We start from the raw sequence: 12,446 nt of genomic DNA, 5'->3' as shown, positions 1-12,446 counted from the left end.
CCCAAGGTGCTCTCCCAGAAACAACCCCATCTGTTCTGCAAATCCTTCCACATGCCACGGACTGAGAGCAAGGGGGTGAGAGAGAAACAGAGAGGGAGAGTAAGCTAGAGGAGGGAGAGACAGGAGGAGAGAGAAGTACAGCTGGGAGAAGGAGAGAGTGAGAGTAACGGAAAGGCTGGAGAGAGATACTCACATGGGGAGAAAGAGAGACAGATGAAGAGTGAGAGAGAGAGAAAGTCGGCACTGTCCCGCGCCATCTCTGCCTTGTGCCCACTGACGATGCCTTCCTTGCCCCAGGTCCCAGACGGACGGTGCTCAGTCCCCGGCCCGGATGACGGTGGAGGGGTTGCGGACATTCATCGAGCATCTGCACAGCCTGCCGTGCGCCGTCAGCGAAATCCGCGATGTACAGGTAAACCCTCCCCTCCTCTCCACCTCCACCACCCACTCTGTGAGCCATCACACCCCCACCCGTCTCTCACACAAAGAGGCAAGCTCAAACTCTGGAAAAAACACTACCCACCCACCAAGCAAAATGTTCTTCCCACCTCATCCTCACCTTCTTTGGGAGCATAGATCCTACTCTCTCCCAACACTCCTTCCTCTCACTACCTCACCTAGAGATGGTCAACTGTTGACAAATCTTGCCTGGTTATGCAGCCTCAACCATAAGACTTAGAAGCAGGATCAGGCCGTTTAGCTATTGAGACTGCTCCGCCGTTCCATCATGACTGATTTATTATCTCTCTCAACCCCATTCTCCTGACTTCAACCCTTTACACTTCAAGAACTTGTGTCAGCCTCTGCTTTAAATATATACCTAACAAATGTCTGTGGTAGTGACTTCCACAGATTCACCATCGTCTGGCTAAAGAAATTCTTCCTCATCTAAAGGGATGACCCTCTATTCTAAGGCAGTGCCCTCTGTTCCCAGACTCTCCCACTACAGGAAACATCCTCTCCATATTCACTCTATCTAGGCCACTGAGTATATGTCCGTGGTCGCCTGCTTCAAGGTTCGACATAGAACCATAGAACATTACAGCACAGAAACAGGCCTGTTGGCCCTTGGCTGTGCTGAACTGTTCTTCTGCCTAGTCATACTGACCTGCACTTGGCCCATATCCCTCCAGACACCTCTCATCCATGTACCTGTCCAAGTTTTTCTTAAATGTTAAAAGTGACCTCGCATTTACCACTTCATCTGGCAGCTCATTCCACACTCCCACCACTCTGTGTGAAGAACCCCCCCCAATGTTCCCTTTAAACTTTTCCCCCTTCACCCTTAACCCATGTCCTCTTTTTTTTCTCCCCTAGCCTCAATGGAAAAAGCCTGCTTGCATTCACTCTATCTATACCCATCATAATTTTATTTACCCCTATCGAGTCTCCCCTCATTCTTCTACGCTCCAGGGAATAAAGACCTAACCTATTCAACCTTTTTCTGTAACTCAGTTTCTCAGTCCCAGCAACATCCTTGTAAACCTTCTCTGCACTCTTTCGACCTTATTAATATCCTTCCTGTAATTCGGTGACCAAAACTGCACACAGTGCTCCAAATTCGGCCTCACCAATGTCTTATACAACCTCACCATAACGTTCCAACTCTTATACTCAATACTTTGATTTATAAACGCCAATGTACCAAAAGCTCTCTTTACTTACCCTATCTACCTGTGACGCCACTTTTAGGGAATTTTGTATCTGTATTCCCAAATCCCTCTGTTCTACTGCACTCCTCAATGCCCTACCATTTACCTTGTATGTTCTACCTTGGTTTTTCCTTCCAAAGTGCAATACCTCACACTTGTCTGTATTAAACGCCATCTGCCATTTTTCAGCCCATTTTTCCAGCTGGCCCAAATCCCTCTGCAAGCTTTGAAAACCTTCCTTACTGTCCACTACACCTCCAATCTTTGTATCATCAGCAAACTTGCTGATCCAATTTACCACATTATACACTGTTGTATCATGGTTATTTGAGTTACTGTCGCCTTTCTGTCAGCTTGAATCAGTTTGGTCATTCTCCTGTGACCTCTCTTATTAACAAGGCCGCTCACTGGATTTTTTTTTTTGTTTCGCACCATTCTCTGCAAACTCTAGAGACTGTGAAAAATCCCAAGAGATTAGCAGTTTCTGAAATATTTAAACTACCCCGTCTGGCACCGACAATTATTCCATGGTCAAAGTCACCTAGATCACATTTCTTCTCCATTCTGATGTTTGATCTGAACAACAACTCTTGACCATGTCTGCATGCTTTTATGCATTGAATTGCTGTCATGTGATTGGCTGATTAGATACTTGCATTAATGAGCAGTTTTACCCAGTAAAGTAGCCATTAAGTGATCTGTTAGAAGGAAGAGTTGGATTGATTTGGAGTAGGTCTCATTGACTTTGGAATTGGCCTCTTGCTTTGTGAACCAGGGGTTACTCGAGGAGGCCGAGGCCTTCCAGGCAGAGGTGAAGACGGCCCTGATGGAGCTGCCGACGGGCTCGCGAGGGCTCCGGGACCTGATGGAGCGGGGAAGGTGGCTGCCGCTGGAGCTGCCCGAGCTGACCCGGCTGAGGCAGGAGACGCAGCAGGCTGAGTGGCTGGGCGAGGTGCGGCAGACGCTGGCAGGCCGCGGGCAGGTGACGCTGGACCAGCTGAGGCCGCTCATCGAGTCGGGCTCACGGCTGGAGCCGCAGCCGGCTGTGGAGAAGGCCATGGTGGAGCTGCAGGAGCTGGTGACCATCTCGGAGCGGTGGGAGGAGAAGGCTGTGATATGCCTGGAGGCCAGGTACACTGGGCAGGAGAGGGGACACAGGGAAGGGAAGAGAGGGCAGGTTTCCCTGTGGGTAGAGAGATAGGTCCTGCTGTGGGTCGTGTGTACACGGAGACACATACTGGCATACACACACTCACACAGACATGCTCAGGCACATATGTATTTTCACACGTGCAGATACACTTTGCCACACACGTACAGATACTTGCACAGGCACACCCCGTGCACGAAAATACACGAATGCGTATGCACACAAACACACAGCGGCGCGCACGCACACGCTGATCCACCGGTGCACAGTTCCTACATGGGGATGAGGGACTCTGGGCCACCCCCTGCTGGGAGACGGTGAAAGTGTTGGGTGCCAACCCAGGGCTGAGGAGGCTGACAGTCCGGGACTCACTCACAGAGGGGCCTTCCCACCTCGTCGTTAAAGCTGACTCAGGCGGAGAGAGGACGGAGGGTGGGAGTGTGATTCTCGCCCCAACCAGATAGTCTGCGCCACAGATCAGTAGCTGGAGTGGGAAAGATCCTGTCGGGCCACATTTGGAACTGTGAACCACTTCCCGAGATGTGGGTTAGTAGGTCAATGGGGCAATGGCACATGCCCGTAATCTGGAACACTCCCAAGAGTTTAGTAGCATCTTCCTGTGCACCTCGACTCCCCTCTGGTCCACACTCCCTAGCCACAAAGGCTCCCTCACCTCTCCCCTTCCTGCACTGGAGATATGCAAGGCTTGCCCCTTTTTTGTCCTAACCTGAAGTGCTGTCTCAATCAGCCCCCTCGTTCTGGTTTGGAACCCCCTGCCCACTCCGTCGGGGCGAACGTGTCTGATCATTACCCCAGCTGCCCCCGTCGAGTTTGCATGTTCCACTGGGCCTTCTAACTTCTCAGCAAGATGCGGGGCATGGGGCCGGACGCCAGATTGAGTTGTTGTCATGTGTAACGGATTCCCCCACTAGGCAGAAGCACCCGGCGGCCACGCTTGAAGCCATAATAAAGGAGGCAGAGCATATTCCAGTGGAACTGCCCAAAGTACTGGCCCTGAAGGAGGCGCTGTCCAAAGCCAAGGCCTGGATCGCGGACGTTGAGGAGATTCAGGCAAGTCTGCTGCAAGTGTGGGGCGGTCCACTCTGGCTCTCTCCCCACCCCCCGCCACTAGCAGCGGGTTGTACCCTGAGTCCCTTTTGGTCCCACCCCCACTGCCATCAACCATCAATTCTACCCCTTACCAGCAACACTGTGGGAGGGGTATAACCCACTGACAATCATTGGGATGTGGGAGGAGACCGGGTTGTCCAAGGAAAACCCGTGTTCACAGGGAGAATGTGTATAGACTCACTCACTCACAACACACCCAAATATACATGCAATACACACACTCACTCAGTCTTTCACTCTTTCTCACACACACACACTCACTCTCTCACACCATCACACACACTCTCACTCACTCTCTCACTCTCACTCTGTCATTCTCTCACTCTCACACACTCTCTCACACTCTCATGCTCGCATACACACACACACACACACACTCTCTCTCTCTCTCCCTCTCTCTCTCAGAATGAACCGGCTCTCCAGAGCTGTGAGCCCTTTTTCAGTCCTTCCTCAGGGGGACATGTTTCCCACTTTGTTCCCCAATTGCCTTTCATTCAACCCTGAACGAACGGGATAACAGTGAACACATGGGCACAGACGAAGCAGCTCTCTCCGAGTCACAGAGTCCCACAGCGCAGAAACAGGCCCTCTAAACCTCTCCAACCACGTACCTACCTCAGTCTCGTTCTTCTTCATCTTCTTAAGCCCATCACTCCTGCTGAGCCGTAGACTGCCAACGGCAGCTCGTCAAAGACCTCTGTCCTGGGCCGATACGAGGTTGATTGTCCCTGGGGCTTCTGCTTTCAGCATACAACTTCATATACCTTCTCAGCAAAGGTCCTTCCTCTCCCAGGGGTGAGGTCTCTTTTGGCGTTTCTGTAGCTCTGGGTGTTCACAGGATGGGGTGCCAGCCCCCTTCTTCTTCCACAGCCAGGCTTGGGACTGTCCACATGGTGGAATTACCTCAGTCCCTCTCAAGTGTTGTAATTGTATCCATCTCTACCACTTCCTCTGGCAGCCTGTTGCAAATACCCGTCACCCTGTGGAAAAAATTGCCCCTTTTTACCCTCTCATTAAACCTGTGCCCTCTCTGACTGTAACCATCCCCTTATATGTGCCCCTTATGGATATCTTGGGGTCATCTGTGGGGAGGGGTACCCCATTACTGACACACACTGTGAGTCGTGGATTCAGCAGCTAGACAGTATGCCCCAGCTGGGTAGCTCCTGAAATGGCCGTTCAGTGGCCATACTCTCCTACCATACAGAACGCTTCAAGCCCGAACTTGCTAACTCGTGAGCCTCCACACTGCCCCACTACTATTTCAGAATAATGCAGTAGTTTCATACATAGAATAACTGGTTGACATTTAATTGCAGATTTAAATTGTAACTAGGAGTACAGAACTGAAACAGGCCCTTCAGCCTGCTTCTCTTCGCACCATCTACCCACACCTGGACCGTAGCCCTCCACGTCCCTCCCTGTCCAGCTTCTCTTAAATGTTGAAATCTAACATGCATCCACCATTTCTGCTGGCAGCTCGTTCCACACTATCACCCTCTGAGTAAAGAAGCTCCCCCCTTGTGTTCCTCTTAAGTATTTCACTTCTCCCTCCTTGCGGCGCTCCCTCCTCGTTACCACTACTGCAACACCTCCCCGACCACATCACAGAGCTCCCTTCTTGCCGTCATCCTTCTAACGAGCATCCATTTGCTTTCAGAATGGAGACCACTACCCATGCCTGGACGACCTGGAGGGGCTGGTGGCGGTAGGGCGCGACCTGCCTGTTCGCATGGAAGAACTACCTCAGCTGGAGAGCCAGGTAGCAACTGCCCACTCCTGGAGAGAGAAGGCCACTAGGACCTTTCTCAAGAGGAATTCCTGCTACACGCTCCTGGAGGCAAGTGCCACGTGCCCCTGAATCTCCCACACCTACTGCGTCTCCCTAGTTCTCCTTGGCCCCCTCCCATTTCCCAATCCCACCACCCCAATGAATATATTTACTGGCTCAAACATTCCCATCCTATCGCTGAGAGGCAGGCAAACCATTCAGAATCCACTGGTTTTTCCCACCACCGATCTAGGCTTGTACGTCATGTTTCTTTGTCCTAAATCTCGGGATGATGCAGAGGGAGTTGGTGATGGGACGGTGTAGAGGGAACTTCACTCTGTGTCTGACCCCGGGAGTGTGTGATGGGACAGTGTAGAGGGAACTTCACTCTGTGTCTGACCCCGGGAGTGTGTGATGGGACGGTGTAGAGGGAACTTCACTCTGTGTCTGTCCACGGGACTGTGTGATGGGACGGTGTGGAGGGAGCTTCACTCTGTGCCTGACCCTGGGAGTGTGTGATGGGACAGTGTGGAGGGAGCTTCACTCTGTGTCTGACCCCGGGAGTGTGTGATGGGACAGTGTAGAGGGAACTTCACTCTGTGTCTGACCCCGGGAGTGTGTGATGGGACGATGTGGAGGGAGCTTCACTCTGTGTCTGACCCCGGGAGTGTGTGATGGAACGGTGTGGAGGGAGTTTCACTCTGTGTCTGACCCCGGGAGTGTGTGATGGAACGGTGTGGAGGGAGCTTCACTCTGTGTCTGACCCCGGGAGTGTGTGATGGGACGGTGTGGAGGGAGATTCACTCTGTGTCTGACCCCGGGAGTGTGTGATGGGACGGTGTGGAGGGAGTTTCACTCTGTGTCTGACCCCGGGAGTGTGTGATGGAACAGTGTGGAGGAAGCTTCACTCTGTTACACAGTGAATCACTGCCCTTCCCACCCCATCGAACTCAAAGGGATCAGAAACTGCATCTTACTTACAAAATGACCCCTCTCGTTCTCTGATATTTCTCCACACCCAGTTCCAGCTTCCTTCATCTCGCCTTTTTCCCACTCCACTCCTTTGCCTGGCTATATGATCTTGTCCTAAGTGGAGTGTTTATCAGGGCCAATGACGCTACTGAAGCCTCATTCACTGCTGGGTTTCTGAAGTGACGTAACCTCAATGATAACTAACTGGCACCCTTGTCAACAGGTTCTGTGCCCCTGTGCTGACATTGGGTCGGACAATGTCAGGAGATCCAAGTGGAAGAAAGCCAAGGAGAATCTACTAGATAAAGCGGACAGCGACGGCCTGGGATTATCCGCGCAGGACATACGGGATCCTGGATCCATTGTGAGTTTCCCGACACCGTTTTAAGCTGATTGGAAAAGATTATGGGGGGATGTCAGATTTAAGATTGTTAAACGAAAAGTTTTGGGTGCGTTGAATGCCCCGCCAGGGATGGGGAGTAGAGGCAGGTACATTAGGGGCATTTGTGTAGGCCTCCATTAGTCTCGATAGACCATGGATTTGCAACCCTGGGCAAAGTTTTTTTTTTATGGAAGACCGGTAGTTGCCCAAGCTGTAAGTCTCCCCTCTCCATGCCACCAATGTTGTCCAAGGGAAGGGTATTAGGACCCATACAGCTTGGCACCGGCGTCGTCGCAGAGCAATGTGTGGTTAAGTGCCTTGCTCAAGGACATGCACACAGCCTCAGCCAAGGCTCGAACCAGTGACCTTCAGATCACTAGACAAATGCCTTAACCACTTGGCCACGCGCCAACAATAGGGACATTTAAGAGACTCTTAAATGCATGCATAATAGAAAAACGGAGAGCTATGTGTGAGGGAAGGGTTAGTTTGATTTTAGAGTAGGTTAAGGGGTCAGCAGCACAACATCATGGGCTAAAGGGCCTGTGCTATCTTGAAGGAAAAATGGGACAGATTAGATTGATCCTAGAGTTCTTTAACGATTTACCAAGAAGCTGCCTGGATTAGAGAGCATGTTTGATGAGGATAGGTTGGCTGAGCTTGGACTTTTCTCTTTGGAGAGGAGGATGAGAGGGTGGAGACGCGTCTCTACCAAAGGACATGTGAGGTGTTCCTTCCCTCCACTAGCCTGCAGGTCACCCTTGGGCAAGGTGTAGCAGCTGCTTAGCCCATTGATCAGGATCACATGAGGCCATGGTGCATATCACAAGTCCTGGTTATGCGACCACTAACGCCAGGCAGACAATCTCTGAAGAGTGTTGATAATGGTTGGGGTCACCTGTCTTGTAAAGACACTGCGCCACAAGAAGGCAATGGCAAACCACTTCTGTAGAAAAATTTGCCAAGAACAACCACAATCGCCCACATCATACAACATGGCACTTAATGATGGTGATGATGAGAGACACGGATGATAGAAAAATGGAGGCTGTGTAGGAGGGGAGGGTGAGAGTAGGTTAAAGGGTTGGCATAACATTGTGGGCCGAAGGGTCTGTACTGTGATGTAATGTTCTATATTCATTAACAAACTGGTAAAAATTGGTTCATTATTGTCACATCTACTGAGGGAGAGTGAAAAACACAGATTTGCATGCCTTCTGTACACATCACGTAATTGCAATGGGAATATAATGACAGCATGCAGAATGCAGTGCAGGCAGACAGACAGGTGCAAAGCCATGACAAGGTAGACTGTGTGGTGGAGAGTCCATTTTACAAGGGGACCATTCAGTAGTCTTTTAACAGCAGGGTAGAGCTGTAGGTGGTACAGGCTTTCCGGCCTGATGAAAGGGGGCAAGAGACAATACCCGACATGGGTGAGTCTTTGATTATACTGGCCTGCTTTACCGAGGCAGTGATGAGTCCATGGAGAGGAGACTGGATTCCTTGATGTGCTGAGCTGTGTCCAAGACTATGCAGTTTCTTGCAGTCTCATGCGGAACAGTTGCCGTACCAAGCTGGACAGGATATTTTCTGTGGTTCGTTGCTTAAAAGTTAGTGAGGGTCAAAGGAAACAAGCTGAATTTATTCATCTCCCTGAGGAAGGTAATTATGAGGGGTAGAGACAGGGTAAATACCAGCAGGCTTTTTCCAGTGAGTTTGGGTGGGACTACAGTCAGAGGTCATAGGTGAAAGGTGAACATGAGGGGATACCTCTTCACTCCGAAGGTGGTAAGTGTGAGTGTGGAACGAGCTGCTGGCAGAAGTGGTGGATGCCAGCTCAATTTCAGTGTTTGAGAAGTTTGGACAGGTTTAATTTGACACTGCGACTTGTTATTTGTATGGAGCAGGGGTTCCCAACCTCAGTTAATGGTGGGGGTCCATGGCATAAAAAAGGGTTGTTAAGCCTTGGTACAGGTGTCCCCCGTTTTTCGAATGTTCGCTTTACGACAGCTCGCTGTTATGAAAGACCTACATTAGTACCTGTTTTCGCTGACCAAAGAGGATTTTCGCTTTTACGAGAAAAAGACGCCCACTTTATACGTGTGTTTACCCCGAGAAAGACTACAGTGACCGTTTAGCCTTGTGGGGGCAGTTGTTTGCGTATGCATGTAAGTGTGTATGCATGTGCGTACGTATGCGTGTACATGCCGATTTTTTTTCCCTCCAAATCGATTTTGGCTCGCTGCCTTCCCGATTTTGATAAAGTGAAACTACACCGTACATACAATATTTCTACTTTATATAGGGTGTATATTTATCATATCATTCCTGCTTTTACTATATGTTAGTGTTATTTTAGGTTTTATGTGTTATTTGGTTTGATTTGGTTGGTTATTTTTTGGGTCTGGGAATGCTCAGAAATTTTTCCTATATAAATTAATGGTAATTGCTTCTTCGCTTTATGACATTTCGGTTTAGGAACGCTCTACCTTTGAACAGCGGGGGAATCCTGTATTGAGTATTGCTGTGTTGTTACAGTTATTGAATTATGTCCCTTCCTCCCTGTGTTTTTCTCTCCTCCTTTCCCCAGATCCTAGCGTTCCGGGAAGCAGAGCAGAAGGAAAAGGAGGGCATCCGTGCGCTGCGGCGGAGGAATGCGGCGGGACAGGGGGCCTCAGCCTGCGTGTGCGGGGAGGGGGCTGGTGAGATGGCGCTGCAGTGCGAGCTGTGTGGCGGCCGCTACCACGGGACCTGCGTCTCCCCGGGGCGCTCGTCGCCCAGCTGGCGGGATGGCCAGGCCCGGTTCCTGTGCCCGCTGTGCCAGCGCTCGCGGCGACCCCGCCTCCAGCTCATCCTCTCGCTGCTGGTGGCCTTGCAGAGGTTGCCGGTGCGCCTGCCCGAGGGGGAGGCCCTCCAGTGCCTGACCGAGAGGGCCATCCGGTGGCAGGACCGGGCCCGGCGGGCGCTCGCCTCCCGCGAGGTGGGCGCCGCCCTGGAGAGGCTGCAGGGGCAGCGGGTACGCACCGGGGCACAGACCCGACAGGTAGGTAACAGGGAGAGGGGTGAGGGTGAGGGGCGGGGAGAGAGAGTAGAATTTCATAGGGGTCGAGGGCACACATCCAGCAGTTAGGCAAGGGGGAGGGAGGGAGAGTAGAACTTCATAAGGATCAAACAGCAGGCATGTACTGGAGAACACATTCAGGTGGGCAAGGGAGACAGTGGGGGCTCAGGTCCTCTGAATTCAGAGTTCAATCCCAGCGTCCTCTGTAAGGACTGTGACTGCGGAACGTGGGAGTTTTTTCCTCGTTCCCGTAGTCCAAGGGCGTACTGGGTAGGTTAATTGGTCATTGGAAATGGTCCGGTAATTAGGTTGGGGTTGAATCGGGTTGTCAGAGGGTTGCTGGAGATCACAGCTCAAAGGGACGGAAGGGTCTATTCCATGCTGTACCTCGATTAAATAAAATAGGAGGGATGGTGAACAGCATCCGGCTCATAGACAATGGCGGCGTATAGGGGAATCGACATAGGGGTCAGGGAGAGTGCGAAGCGAGGAACGTAGGCGGTGCAGGAAGGGGAGAGCGGGTGAATCATGAGGGACAAGGGTATTATGGCAAGATGGGTGGGGAGGAGAGAAAGGGGTGTTGGTAGTGGGTGAGTTGAGGCAGGGGCAGAAGGGGGTGGGATACACTGGAGAAAGGTGGGGCAGGGGTGAGTGGGGGGCAGAAGTGGGCAAAGGATATCGGTGGAAGATGTGCGGGGAAGGAGTAGATGGGGTGTAGTATACCGGGGCATTGAGGGGTAGGGAATGCCTGAGGAAGATGCCAGTGGGGAGGGGACAAATGAAGCTGTGGTGTGGGGAGGAATGGGCAGTGGGGGACAGCGGGTGGGGAGAGAAGGGAATGGGCAGTGAGGGACGTTGAACCAGCAGAAGGTGGAAGGGGGAGTGGAGAGACGAACAGTGGGGAGGGTGAAGGGAAGCGGGGGTGCGATGAGGGGATGCCAGGGGGAGGGGTGGCAAGGTGGGATGGCCGCATTGTGTGCTAACAGAGGTTCCTGCTGTTCGTTGCAGACTGACGAGCAGAAGCCTGAGGCCGGCGAGGTGGCAAGAGACAGCACAGCTGTCAGTACCACAGAAACTCCAGGTAAACATCCACCTTCCACCTTCCCCCTTCCCCCTTCCCCCTCTGTCCCTCTAACCTCTTCTTCTCCCTGACCAATCCATTAACCTTAAGTATACACAATGATTTGGCATCCATGGGCACTTGTGATAACGAATGAGAAGTTCCTCCTCATCTCTGTTCTAAATGGACGCTCCTCTGGTCATAGACTCCCTCACCATAGGAAACATAATCTCCATATCCACTCTATTGAGGTGTTTCAGTGATTTTTTCACACGCCCCCCATTCTTCTGGATTCCAGTTAATACCAGCCCAGAGCTATCAAATGCTCCTCCAGTGACAAGCCTTTCAAACCTGAAATCATTTTCATGAACCTCCTTTGAACACTCTTCAATGTCAGCACATCCTTTCTAAGATAAGGGACCTAAAACTGTTTACAGTACTCCAAGTGAGGCCTCACCAGTGCTTTATAAAGTCTCAACATTATATCCTTGCTTTTATATCACAGTCCTCTCAAAATGCACACTAATTTTGCATTGTCCTTTCTCACCAGCGACTCAGCCGGCAAATTAGCCTCTTGAGAATCCTGCAGGAGGACTCCCAAATCTCTTTGTATATCAGACGTTTGAATTTTCTCTCCATTTAGAAAATGGTCTATGCTTTTATTTCTTCTGCCAAAGTGCATGGTCCTACACTTCCTGACGCTGTATTCCATTTCCAATTTCTTTGCCCGTTCTCCGAATCCATCTTAAATCCTCCTGCAGCCTTCCTACTTCCTCAACAGTACCTGTCCCGCCACGTTTGTGTTGTCTACAAACTTGACCACAAAGCCATCAATCCCATCATACAGCTCATTGACATATAGCTTAAAAAGAAGTGGTCCCAATCACTGATTCCATCTCCTCTATCTCAGTATGTCCCCTCATCCCCGGGTACCGTCTACATAAAACGAGGGCCAATGGATGTGTTGGATGTGTTGCCTCAACCAGCTGCACTCCCTGCAGTATCTGGCAGAGCCACAGAGTGGCGCCAGTGAGCTTAGGCTCCACAGTTAAATCACTGAAAGGTTCCTAACAGTGACTGAACGTTAACTGAGTGGTCTTGATGGAATGGCGGAGCAGTCTCGATGGGCTGAATGGCCTAATTCTGGCCTTATGGCGACTTTGTTGGCAAGGATAAAACATTGCTTAAAATGCTGTGCTCAGGGCCAGGGTACCCCGCATCCCACTACTGCAGCCGTTTCTCAAAAATAAATGTTTCAGACCAT

General features: G+C 51.1%; 1 protein-coding gene across 2 annotated transcripts in view; it reads left to right on the top strand.

The window, feature by feature from the left end:
- The window catches only part of kdm5c (lysine demethylase 5C), a 136,908-nt gene that overhangs the window by 115,673 nt on the left and 8,789 nt on the right, over nt 1-12,446 (top strand). For both annotated transcript variants that reach the window (XM_073028265.1, XM_073028264.1), the window contains exons 18-24: nt 298-412; nt 2,428-2,783; nt 3,735-3,873; nt 5,594-5,773; nt 6,900-7,040; nt 9,652-10,104; nt 11,131-11,203. In XM_073028265.1, the coding sequence (XP_072884366.1) occupies nt 298-412; nt 2,428-2,783; nt 3,735-3,873; nt 5,594-5,773; nt 6,900-7,040; nt 9,652-10,104; nt 11,131-11,203 (1,457 nt within the window). The remainder of the gene's footprint in view (nt 1-297; nt 413-2,427; nt 2,784-3,734; nt 3,874-5,593; nt 5,774-6,899; nt 7,041-9,651; nt 10,105-11,130; nt 11,204-12,446) is intronic.

The sequence above is a fragment of the Hemitrygon akajei genome, chromosome 24, assembly GCF_048418815.1.
Source record: "Hemitrygon akajei chromosome 24, sHemAka1.3, whole genome shotgun sequence".
Lineage (NCBI taxonomy): Eukaryota > Metazoa > Chordata > Chondrichthyes > Myliobatiformes > Dasyatidae > Hemitrygon > Hemitrygon akajei.
The sequence above is the reverse complement of the archived record's forward strand: the minus strand, read 5'-3'. Positions and strand labels throughout refer to the sequence as shown.